Source organism: Serinus canaria, chromosome 2 (assembly GCF_022539315.1).
Source record: "Serinus canaria isolate serCan28SL12 chromosome 2, serCan2020, whole genome shotgun sequence".
Taxonomy (NCBI): Eukaryota; Metazoa; Chordata; class Aves; order Passeriformes; family Fringillidae; genus Serinus; species Serinus canaria.
In genome coordinates, this window is record NC_066315.1 from 115,830,276 (window position 1) to 115,843,052 (window position 12,777).

General features: G+C 37.7%; 1 protein-coding gene across 2 annotated transcripts in view; it reads left to right on the top strand.

The window, feature by feature from the left end:
- Positions 1-12,777, top strand: part of NKAIN3 (sodium/potassium transporting ATPase interacting 3) — a 333,648-nt gene that overhangs the window by 231,198 nt on the left and 89,673 nt on the right. For both annotated transcript variants that reach the window (XM_030237690.2, XM_030238107.2), the window contains exon 4: positions 11,372-11,569. In XM_030237690.2, the coding sequence (XP_030093550.1) occupies positions 11,372-11,569 (198 nt within the window). The remainder of the gene's footprint in view (positions 1-11,371; positions 11,570-12,777) is intronic.

Here is a 12,777-nt window from a genome sequence, read left to right on the forward strand (position 1 = left end):
TTCCCCACAGACACCTTCACCTGAGCAGGCTTTGATGCCCTCAGCCTGTGCCAGCCAGCACACAATTAAAGCTGAGCCATCCCCTCCCATCCTCTCAGCCCTCAGCAGAGCTTTAAGAAGCAAAACTCTTGCACAGTCCGTGGCTCTGAGAAGTGGTAATTAGTGAAGGAGCAGCAGTAGGAAAGTCTGCAAGACCCAGGGAGCAATCAAAGGCAGGAAACTTTTCCCCATCCTTCTTAATATCTCCACATCTTTAGATTTCCATGCTTTCTCCTATCTACAGTCTCCCCAAGAAAGGTTTAGCACTGAAATTGTCTTTCTCTTTGCTATTTAGCACTGTCATGGAGCTTGGTTGCTCCAGGCAGCAGCTAAGCACCAAAAGGTGCCTCAGCTGCCCTGAGTGTATCCCCTTCCAGCTGCAGCCCCAGCCTGCTCACTGGTGGTGAGGAGCAGAAAACAACTGGGCTGGCACTGCTCAGCAACAACAAAAACATTCCTGTAATCAACACTCTCTTAGCACAAATCCTGAACAAACCCCCACACCAGCTACTCTGAAGGAAATTAACTTCATCCAATTCAAAACCAGCACAAGCACCCAGACATTAGCTGGCTACATATGAAGAATAAACTAAATGTAAACAACATTTACTGTCTTCATATTCCTTGCCCAAGACTGGAAGGGAAATTCACCTATAAAGACATATTCTTAAACCAGCAGCTGTTACACCTGAAATTCTAAAATCCACTACAGTTACCTCTGGATAGTTTTCATAGACTTCACTAAAGTTTCACAGCAAAATTTCCACATTTGTTCAAGAAAACCTTCCACTATGCCTCAGAGTGCTACACAACCCTCTATAGGACATGCTATGCTGAAAAGAAATCCTGTATTATCTCCAAGAAATACACACTTAGGCCTATAAAAAATATGCCCATGTGTTCATATCTTTCTTGTCCTTTTCCTCTCATGTGTATTTCTTATTGCTTTTCTTGCTGGCCCTAATCCAGCAAATATATGTAGATCCCTTATATTGATGAGATGCTTGTTGAAATTAAATAATGCACGTGCATGCTTGTCAAATCAACTCTGCAGCTTTGTAGGTTTCTCAGGCTTTCATCTGTCTCCTGGAGTCACACTGACATCCTTTATCACTTCTCCTAAAACCAGTTTTAAAACCAGAAACACTTAAAAAGTGAAAATTCTAGGGATGCTATTAATTACTATTATATATAGTAAGCTTTAATGGTTTCCAAAATGTATTGTTATTTGTAGATGCTCATCAGCTTGCAGAAAAAATGCCTGATATTGATAATATTTTGATTCTTTTTTCCCCTCAGGCAAACTGAAAATTCTTTATATAGATATATATGTATATGTATATATGTTTGGAGAAAGTCTTTATGCAGTAGTCATGGTTTTGTTTTCAGTAAATAAGTAAACTGATGTTAATATTATTTGTCCTTTTGCTGTTGTGTCCTGCTGTCATTCACAAGTCAATCAGGCATCTTTCTTTTCCTTGTCTGTTAATATTATTTCAAATTTGAGAGTGAAACTAAACAATAATTTCAAATATAATATGGTCTTATATCTTTGTCATGGTCTCATTTTGTTCTTATTTATTAGAGGAGAATATATTAAAACTTGCATGATGAATGATTGCAGACGAGTCTGTGACTTTAAGGAGTGAATGGATCATTAGGCTTCCCTGTGACTTTATGCATCTCTTAAAGTGACCAGATTTATAGAACATCTGTTAAAGGACCATTAACACCTAGATTTGTTATTAATAGAGACATTTATAGTTGCCTCTTTAATTAAAAGTATATTTCTGGGGATCATAATCAACTGCATTGATTAAAGTAGTTTCTGTGAGAAATTTATTCCGTATTAAAAAAAAGAAAAAAATAAAAATTAGGTTTAGCACCTCACTGATTTTCTTTGGCATGGAAAACTTGAAGTTGTCCAAAAGTTACTGGACACTGTCAAATACTTTTGATTAATCTTGTCAAAAGAATTTGAGAAATTTGATTATTATAGTTATAGACTTACCCATAGGAAGGTGATGCCAGAGAAAAAACGATCCTTGTTTCTGAAATAGTCCTCTGAAAACATGAAAATTCATGAGAGAACAAATAAAAACTCTCTTTTGCGTGAATGTCTGTGAGAGTTTTTGAGGTTTGGAGGTGGATTAGGATGAAAATTAAATTAATTTTATTAAGATCAGGGGCAAATGTAGTGCTGAAGTAGATTGATAATGCTGCCTTCTCTGAACACAATTGGCATTTGTTCATGGGAAAGCACTATTGAGTCATTAATTTGTACAGCTAAATATGATTATATAAATATATGCATACTGCATATGCATAAATAAAATAGACTTATGCATATATTTAGATATTTACATAAATATATAGAATGCTTCAAGGAACCTAAAATGTGGACTAATGCCTGTAGTAAATATAAATGAATAATTAAATGAATTGTGTTAACTGAGTTCTGCTGTTGCAGATTCTCTTTTCTCTAGTCATAGGTACTTCACTGATGCTGGAAAAGGGAGGATTTCAAGTTTCATCATCTGATCTGAAAGTTTCTTTAGGGACTGCCTTTGCTGTTTAAACACTAAAATGCTATCAAATTCTTTTTTGAGACTGTCATTGCTTCAGCGGAATGCAAATGAAGCCTGTGATTAAAGGATTGCTCTGCTAAAGCCAAGGTCACTGGCAAACAGCACCACAGAAATTGAGGGACTGGCAAAAATATGATGACTTTTTATTACAAAGAAATACAGAAACAAAAGTGTCCTGAGGAAAGATATTTTTCTGAGGGCATCTTGTGCTTCTTTGAAATGAAAGCAAGTAAGAAAACAGACCCCTCACAGATCAATAACTTCTGCTGCTTATTACTTCTTGTCTCATTTCACATTCTGAGTCTTCAGAAGAGCTTCTGGTAGTGTGGTAGTGTCACTTCCTGGCAGTCTGTTGTGGCAGACAGTCTTATCCAATGAGCTGGATCGAGTTCATGAAAAAGATGGAGTGAATTAGCACATCTTTCTCATTGCCCTTTGCACACACTCTAAAACAAAAATTTGGATCTTCTTACAAAATTTCCATGAATCATGGAGTTTGATTTATATATGAATATTCCTTATTGCCTCTTTTAAGGTATAAGGGTGCACTTGGGTCATTGTCTTTGTTGAAACATAAAAAGCCAGTTGGCCCTTTCCTGTACCTGATGTATCCATGATTGTCCAAGATGAGGGACTATGGCAGGTGATGCCCTGGATAGCTGTGATCTGAACTTGTGATACAGAAGCCTTTCTTCCAGACTCCAGGATCCAGCTTGAAGGAAAACAGCAAACAGTGCAAATTACAGCCCAGAGTGGAAGTGCCTAGCAGCAGAGCTCATGAGTTTTGAAGTTTTCCTATTCAGCTCACTTTCTCTCAACAAGACAAATGTCTTACTTTAATTTCATGTCCCTGGGAACGAAGGCTTTAGCAAAAATGCTGAATATAACCAGACTTGACGTAAAACAAGAGTTGGCAATATCATGAACCATTGCATTGCTTTGAGCAAGCAGAGCAGAGAACACAACAGCAGTTGCTTAAACTGGCCTATTCATCTTTAAAAGTGTTCCTGGATGCAGGTAGGAGCTTTCTGGCTAGTCTTAAAACAGGGAGTTATTTTTCTTGTCAGAAATTTTAACATTCAAGGGAGTTTTTAAAAGTCTTTTTATGGTGCATTTTAGTGTCATCAGAGTCTGAGATAAACCTTTAAATTTAGGACCCAGGCTCTCACGTGTATATTTCCAGCAGAGAATTTATCTCCTTGCATATCAAGAGATGTTATGGTATTCCTATAGTTGAGATGGACAGACAAAACACAGAACCCACCAGAAAGGAAGGGAAATACTAAAATTAACTGTAGTATTCTTGCAACATTATATTCTTAATCATGCTTTTATCCTCATGCTTTGTCTTTGTTCACAATCACTGTGAACAAAATATGGTTATTTGAATAATAACAAAGTTAAGTCCTGTTTTACCTAGAGGCTACACTGCATCTGTTCCTCATATGGGATTATGTGGGGTTTTGGCACAAACTGTGTCCTCTATTTCCATACACTTCATAGTGACATTAAAACTAAAACTCCATGGAAGGTTTGTAGTATTTGGGTGTCCATACCATGAGACAAAGTGCTATAAAGAATTAGTACTTTTAGTATGACCAACCCAGGCCAGACCTCTCCATTTTAACTGTAGAAAAATCCAGTTCCTACCCACACTGCAAGAGTCTTCTCCATTTCTTTAGGCACTGTATTTCTTGAATATTTAGAGACCATAAACATGGTGAGGTACTCAGGCCCATGAGTCTGATCCTGTCTGCTTTAATGAGAAATATTGAATAAGAAAAATTAATAAGAATAATTTAATAAGAAATATTGTAAATATTGTAAGATAATGTGGGAAAGAGTTTCCTATAAGTGTTGTGGCAGCTTATTTTTGAGGCATCAAATTTTAATTTTGTGATATTTCAAATGTATGAATGACTCCATAGGGATCTTGGCAATTTTGCTCAAAAACAGCAACAACAAAGCTAAAATGTTTTTGCTGAGCCTTGAAATTGTTTTATGTTATAAACTCCTTTTTCAAATGCTTGTAGTTTATAAGCATTTTGGGCAGATTTTTTTATGGCCCATATTATACTGTTCTCCCATTTTTGTTCACCAAGAGGTTTCAAGCCTTTTTTAACCTTTCCCATCTCTCTGGCCTGCGATGTTTTCCTACATCATTGGTATAGGTGGCTGTACATGGCTTGCCAAAGATGTTTCTAATTCTTCACTATGTTACATTTCAGTCCTGCTTTGCTTCTTCATTTCAGTCAAAATCAGGTATGGCTTGAGTGAGGGACACAACAATCTGCAAAAACCCTTGGCTTTATACAAACCCTTGTCATATTCTCAGTCTTCAAAACTCAAAGCAGTGCTCAGAGTTTGGCATCACTCCAAAACTGTGTTCTGTCATAGCTCTGGATCATCAGAGGTAATAGGTGAGAGCAATTTTCAAGCTAGTGCTCAGCTTAATCACATGTCAAGGACTCCACTGAAGCACAACAGCTTTTCTGGGCAGTTGTAACTTGTTTGTGTTCATGTTGAATTTCCTGTGACAAGTGGTAGGTAAGACTCATATTGATCCAATCACCCCATCTCAGCTGTTTTTTTCTTTGTGTTTTGAGGCTTTTTCCTGCCATACTCTGTTACCACTCTGGGCTGTTTCTCAGAGATACTGCCACACAAGGGAGGTTGAACAAGGAAAAGGCATGGAGCAGGGATTTGAGCATGGGTCTGAATATTGCCAAAGACCAGAGCTCATCCTCGGGGCAACGAGCTTCAAAAACAGCCCCTTACTAGTTCTCATAATTTCTTCTTGCAACTGATATTAAGACTGCATGAAGAAGACAGCAGTATGCTTCTCTTGTTGACTTCTTGCCTTCTGGCTTCCTAAAGACATTCCACTCCAATCCACTTTTCTAGTAAGTTTGATAAATCTAATTGCTTTGATAAATTTATAACTGCTTGCTTTACAAAAAAGTGTGCAGATCCTTGAGCATGTAGCAAATAAAACAATGCAAGGAAACTATTTTTATAATGTAGGTAGATCATCTGCCTAATTTCCAAATAAATTTCCAAAATTATTATGTTCACTTGTAAAAAATAAAATCTGGCAACACTCTCCATAGCTGAAGGAATAAAAGTAGTAAAAGAAGGAGAAGCCAGGACTTGGTAAGCTTAATTAATTTTTTTTTTTTTTTTGAGGGTAGATGTGGAGGGTAGACTGTCAGCAAATGGTTAAAAAGTATTGTAGTGTAGATAGATTTGGGGAAAAAAAATTATGCTTTATATGGAAATCTTTCCCTGTAGTCATGATCTGATGCCAGTCTGTGAACTAATCTCTGTCAGTGGGAACCATGAGCTTCTAATCACACCAACCAAAAATTACCTTGCCTCTGTACCTCTTTTAACCATTCTCAGCCCATGATGCTGGGGTTACCTCATTGTCTATGTCTGAAGAATTTGATACTGTGAATTTTCTCTTTTAGTGGTAATAAATTTAGGTGTATCACATGATTGCTCTGGTTTAGTGTGCACTGCTAGCACAGAGATGAATTTACTATGTCTAGTCTGACATCCAGTTCAGACAGATGAATAGCCCCAGTAGAGTTTACCCATAAGCTTCAATTTAAGAATGCTCTCCATGTCATTTATTCTCCAGAGTGCTCAGGGTGAGGTGAAGATGCTGAATGTATTATATCTTGAGCAGCCTGGAATCAGCATGGTTCATTGTCCTACCCCATTAGCAGTTGAGTGAGCTACCACAATAATTGAGTGGGCTTCCCTCAACCTCTAGCTCATGGAACAGGTAAAAGCCATCAGTGTAACATTGAGGCAAGAGTTTAAATTTAAAACCACCAGGAAAAAAATTAGTCAATATTCAAAAATTGTCATCCCAATAAAGACAATGTGGGAGCTAGTGTCGTAAAATTCCCCATTTGGAAATGGGAAATGGCCTCAGTCTTCTTCAGTATTGTCTGCCCAGGCCTTCAAAACTGTTAGTTCAGCAGTAGTGAGAGGAGATGGAATGTAACTGGTCACACACAGAGCAAGCTGGAATGAGAACCTGTTGTTTCAAATGAAAGCAGGGTGGAAAAGTAAGGTGATGCTGCCAGTGAGGGTCTTTGGCTAATAGCTGATGGTCATGATTCCAAGTACTTGCACAATTACAGTGGATTTCATTAATGCTGGGACACATCATTTGTATCTAATGAGGATTAAGGTCTCCTTGAAATTAGATAGTGAGGGATGTGTGTGTCCCTGCCAACAAACCTGCATCTTAATTACAAACATAATTGGGTCAAGGGAATTGCAAGGAAATGTGCTATTCCTTTTCTAGCATTATGCATATAAACTTTTGAATCTTTTGAGCAAGTGTTTGGTTGAAAATCTTTTCTCCTCGCTGCTTAAACAAAATATGTGTAGCAAGTCAGAACAAAGCATCCTTGTTTACACTTAGGAAATGGAATGGGAATATTTAATGTCCATTTGTAATAAGCAATATAGTATGTATCAATAAAATAAAAAGTGTTAGGAAAGGGTAGGTACCACACAAGCAACAATAAAGTCAAGACCTCTAACATTATGTTTTGGCAGGACTTTGTGCTTTTTCACTTGTTTATAAAATTTTGAGTGTTGACTGCTGTTTTCTGAAAGAAAAAAGGGATTTTCCTCCATCCTGCTCAAAGCACTGCTCTTGTTATACTTTTCCTAAGAGTGTATTTTAAATGCCAGCAAGGAATGAAAGAAACAGAAAATAACATGTCATAAAGCAGAAGCACAATGGAAAAACAACTAGCTGTGGTGGTAATCATATCGCAGCATAATATTTGTTTGTTATGTAAGGCAGTCTTGGTGCATTGGGTTTTCTCCCTGGAGTTTCAGTGCCTTCTTTTTGTTTTCCTTAAAACTAGTGATTTTAGGTAGTCCTAATTTCTCATTAATTTTTGTGTTGTTGTTATAGATACTGTGTGTAAATTTTACACAAGTAAATGAAAAGAATATCATACCTGCTCTTACTCTGTAGTTTCAAAATTAGCCATTTTATGCTATGATCTGTTGAATTTTACCTAGATTCACCAACTAAAAATTGAACAAAAAAGTAAACAGAATGCTTTGGATCAGAAGGTACCTTCAAAGATCATCTAGACCAACCTCCCTGCTATGGGCAGGGACATCTTTCACTAGATCAGGTTGCTCAAAGCCCTGCCCTATAGAAAATGTCCACCTGAAACCAAACGTAGAATTTAAGCAGACATAATTAAATTAAGCATTATCCCCAAGCACTTGGAAACAGCATTACTCAGACTCACAGGGATTACATCTCACCTTAAAGGAATGTATCTGACATAGCAATGATTTCCAATAATAATCAAAATTAATCCTTGGGCTGACAGCCAACACAAATCCTATATATAGTTTAAAGGCTTAAAATGCTGTAGACAGTGAATTGGGACTCTACATCAGTAAAGTATCATTATGGAGCTGATCCTATACTCAGGAGCAAACTTCTTACCACAGATTGGAGTATTGCTTTAATGCTGACTAAAGAAGGGAGAAGTAGGAGATGGGATTTCACTTCCCTGTGTCACTTTCCTAAGTCTTACAATTTTCCTGGAATACCTGTTGCCTGTGTTCTGCCCCACTCTGTTCATGGAGTCTATCTGAGTGGTTATCAGCTGAGGAAGTACAGTTTATCTGCTGATGTATGGTATTAAAGCCAAGATACATGCTCAGAAAAGAGCAATTTTACATCCACAATAGAAATTTCATCTTTTAAATGAATCCCAGCTGGGTTAGTTAGAAGGACAACTTGGTTTCTCTTGTACAGGGCCTGAAATTTGAGTCTCGAGCTTTGAAGCAGCAGCATTTTTTTTCCTAAGCAATAAGCATTTGAATTGTCACTGATGATTAAACATTTTATACAATTTTTTTTAATATGAAAAATTGGAAGATAGTAAATGATCTATTGAAAAACTTTAGGCATCTGCTTGTACTTTCTGAAAATTCTTAACTTTTATTTAACATAGAAATGAAAATGAGCCACTTGGGCAGCAGCTTTTCCAGCATGCTCAGAGTTTCCAAGCTGTGAATTTACAAATACCAAAACATCTCAGGAGTTCACTGGTATTTAAAACCTGTACATCCCATCAAAGAGTCTTTGAATTTTCTATGGTTCTGTAAATGACTATAAAGATACAGGTTAATTTTTTTAATGCTTGTTGCATTTGACTCACTTTACGGATTAAGAATCTCCAAGCAGTGAATGAGAAGTGTTTCAGCTGCTAAAAAAAAAAAAAAAGAAAAAAGTAAAAATTGATTTTTCTGTTGTCAGGCTTTCTTATATTGATTAGCAGCTTAACATTTATCAGCTTGAACGGCTTAGGGCTGCCATTTTGTGAAGTGATATTTCAGAGGTCAAGCTAATGCACCAGGTGGTTTTGTTTGCATTGCTAAAAGTGATCCTTGCTGGGCCATAATTATCTGCTTTTACCTGCTTTGAGAGCTCAGGATGTAATACACAAAGTGAAAAGTAATTATGAAAATATCTTCTTTTAGACTTTATCCAGAATTTCTGAATGAGAATTTATTTTTTTAAAAATGTAACAAGTGCTCTAAATACTTTTTTGGATTTTTTTTTTTTTTGCTGTTTCCTTCTTACCTGAATCACCAGGAGCCTCGAAACATGAATATGGTCATCAAGTAGGCAATTTTTTTTAATCATCAAGAGCCACACAAAACAGTATTCCAGAAATGAAAGATTTTATTTATAAGGGGTTTATTTGTACTGTTCATATGCCAAAATCTAACATTTTACATACGTTGGCAAAAATTTTCTGTTTCCCTGTGAGATTTTGGCAATGGCTGTGAGCTAGCCAAGTATGAATACTGTAACAGACTATAATTTTGAAAACATAAAGACAAAAACCAATAAAGATAAATAAACCTTCAAGAGCAAAGGAAGCTGTGACATCAACACCATGGACATCACAATTTATTCCCACAGTTGTGATAACAAAGTGTTATCTCACAATATTTGACCCTAACCCACCAATCCATATTCCTTCTCAGCAAAGGGCTTCTGAGCTAGGTTAGACTGAATATGTGTGTGCTGCTTGACAACTGGCATTTCTTTGAGCTGACAATCTTTAAAAGCACTTGATAACGCTGTGCAATCTCTGGCATTGTTGTACAAAGAAAGCCCTCCCTGGCTGTTTCTTGTGACTCTATATTTATGATTTTTTTTTTTTCATTAAACTGTGTTGTTTGTCAGCTTCTTATTTCACAAGCTGTTTTCATGTTGCAGCTGAAAATTTTCTAAACCAGTATCAAGGATTGACATGCAAAATCAAAAGACAAATGCCTCATCAACTCAAAATAATGCATTTGGAAATCTAGCAACTCTGTATTTAAAGGGTAGAGAAGTGGTGGAGAAAAAACCAGCAGATCACAAAGGCAGATTTCTTACTGATAACCAGGATATAGTTAGGATGGCAGGATTTAATTTTCATGTTAATTCTCAGGTGTGGTCAGAATAAAGGCAATTAACGAATGATCAATAAATATCAAATAAATACCAAATATACTTATAACAAATAACAAATTACCTACTTCTGCAACTGGAATCTGGACTGAATTTCTCTTTGGTCAGGGTAGAAGTAAATGGCCCCAGACAGGACATATTTGTGGGATGTAAAGGGCAAATTGGTGTCATGGCAGTGCTCACAAACTGTCATGTATGGAAGGCAGGGGTATTTTGTGGGCATTTGGCTGACAATTTTGCAGACATTTTTTACTTGGAGTTCAGAATGGGAAACATGGGAACATAAATCTGAATTAATTATTTAAAGTATCAGTATAACTCAACTCTCATTTATCACCAGTGAAGAGGCTTGGGTGTTTTTTACATTTAAATGACATTCATTCAACTTGAGTGTTTTTTTTATTTTTTTTAATACTTGTATTTTTTTTATACGTGACCTGAAGAACCAAATGTTTTCTTAATTCAAATGAATTTTCCTGCTTGTACTTCATAGGTAAGCTCTTAGAAAATCTTTAGTACATTAGTAGGTTTGTAACTTTGACTGCTCCACGTGGAAGTGGCATGATGTTTACTAAAATGCACAGACAATATACATTATACTGGTTGCACTCTAACCATTATACTGGTTAGAGTGCAATCAGTACTCATCTGGGTAGGTTTAATATTTGATCTGGAAGATGATTTGAGTGAAGAGAACTTACTGGTTTTATTTTAAACTCAGATCAGTTCACCAATGGAGGTCCCTTCTCTAAGCTGTGAAGTTTGTAATCTGGATGAGAGGCAGAGGAAAGAAAAGAGAGTAGGGTGCTTGGCATCAGACATTTGAATCTGGTAATGGAAATCATCAAAGATGTGAATTTCATTTAGGTTGTCTCCAGTACCATGGGGTAAAACTGGTTCTATTGTCTGTTGAAAAAAAAAAAAAAGAGTCCTTAAGTGACATTCTAATAAAGTAACGTGAAAATTGCTTTTCAGGCAGTAAGTCCAAGGGAACATGTGTTTGTACAATACCTGTAGGATGGTTCTTATGCCAGTCAGAAGTTCCTGTGCACAACTGCAAAATAATCAATGAATATTCTTTCATGCTAGAATTACTGGGGTGACAATTAAGGATCATTTCCTCCTTGCTCTTATAATAGAAAAGTTCTTTTATTTCTCATTTCTTTACCGTAAAAACAGAAAGTCAAATGTGTTCACACTTCTCCCCTCCCTCTCCTAGGAAACGGATCTCATGACCTTTAACATCTCCATGCACCGCTCTTGGTGGCGGGAGCACGGGCCCGGCTGCATACGAAGGGTGGTGCGTCCCTCTTCCCCTGGCATCCTAGAGGATTACTCCTACGTCTCCGTGACAGGCTGCATCATTGATTTCCAGTACCTGGAGGTCATTCACAGCGCTATCCAAATACTCCTCTCCGTAAGTTCACGGTTCTTCTCCTACTGGGATTCCATTAGTCCTTTCATCCATGGCCTGCTCTTGTTGCATGTCCTGGAAAGGGGGTGTAGGGGGTGGTGGATGGCTGCAGAGATTTTTAATTGTGTTTTGAATTAGCAAATTAAATACACATTATTAAAATGTGCACTGTTATTTTCTTTCCTTATATCTCTTCAAGCTCTGTACAGGCCTAGTACCCATTCTGGCCAAAGCTGCGATAGGTGGAAATGAACATGAGTGCTTGGCTCTCATTCACTGAGATGCAGAGCAAAGCAAAGCAGATTTACCCAAAATTAATTTGCTAAACCTTTCTGTAGTTCACAATCAATGACGCCGTTTATTCAGCCCTGATTGTAAATGTATTTTACATGATATGTAGGTAAGTTTCTGTCATGGTTTAAGCTTGGCACAATACCAGTGCCCCCATGAGAACACTTACTTTTCTGGCACTTACTGTGAGATATGATCAGAGACAGAGCAAAGCAGGCTCCAACTTAAGGTTAAAAAGAAAAAAACATTTATTAACCTACAACTACAAAGGAAGACACACAAAACACAATAGAACATAAGATGAAAACCTTCCAAAATTCTTCCTCCTCCCCCCACCAAATTTCCAATTTCATTGCCACCCTTCAGACAGTCGATTCTCAGTCTCTTGAGGAGAGAGAAGTCCCTCTTGCGCCACACGCCTTCCATGTCCAGTGCTCTCACCACTGCACATGGATCAGAGCTGCTTCTGGGGTTTTTCATTTTAAGGATACTTTGACCAGTTCCAAAGGGAGCACAGTCCTTCTCCTTCTGGGACACTTGTCCCCCCCAAATTTCACCCCCTGGGGCCGAGGGGTCTCTTGAACAGAGATCGTCTTCTTCTTCTTCTCTTCTTCGAAGTGGAGGGCACCACCACACCCTCCTCACCCGTCGTCTCTGTTCACTCCTCCACATCACTGCACTCTCTTGGCACTGAGCCATCGCCTCCCCCTAGAACGCAGTCTCTGTGGCACAGAAACACCCGTGGTTCTGCTGTGGCTACACAAGAAAAGTCCAGCCCAAAGCCACTTCATCATCTCCTCCCACCTAGAATTTTCCTCAACATCTTCTCAATCTCAACATCTTCTCAATCTCATCAACTTCAGGAGGACTCAGCTTTTGCAAGGTTCTCATCTTCCTCAAAGGGGTTAAAAGTCCCGAGC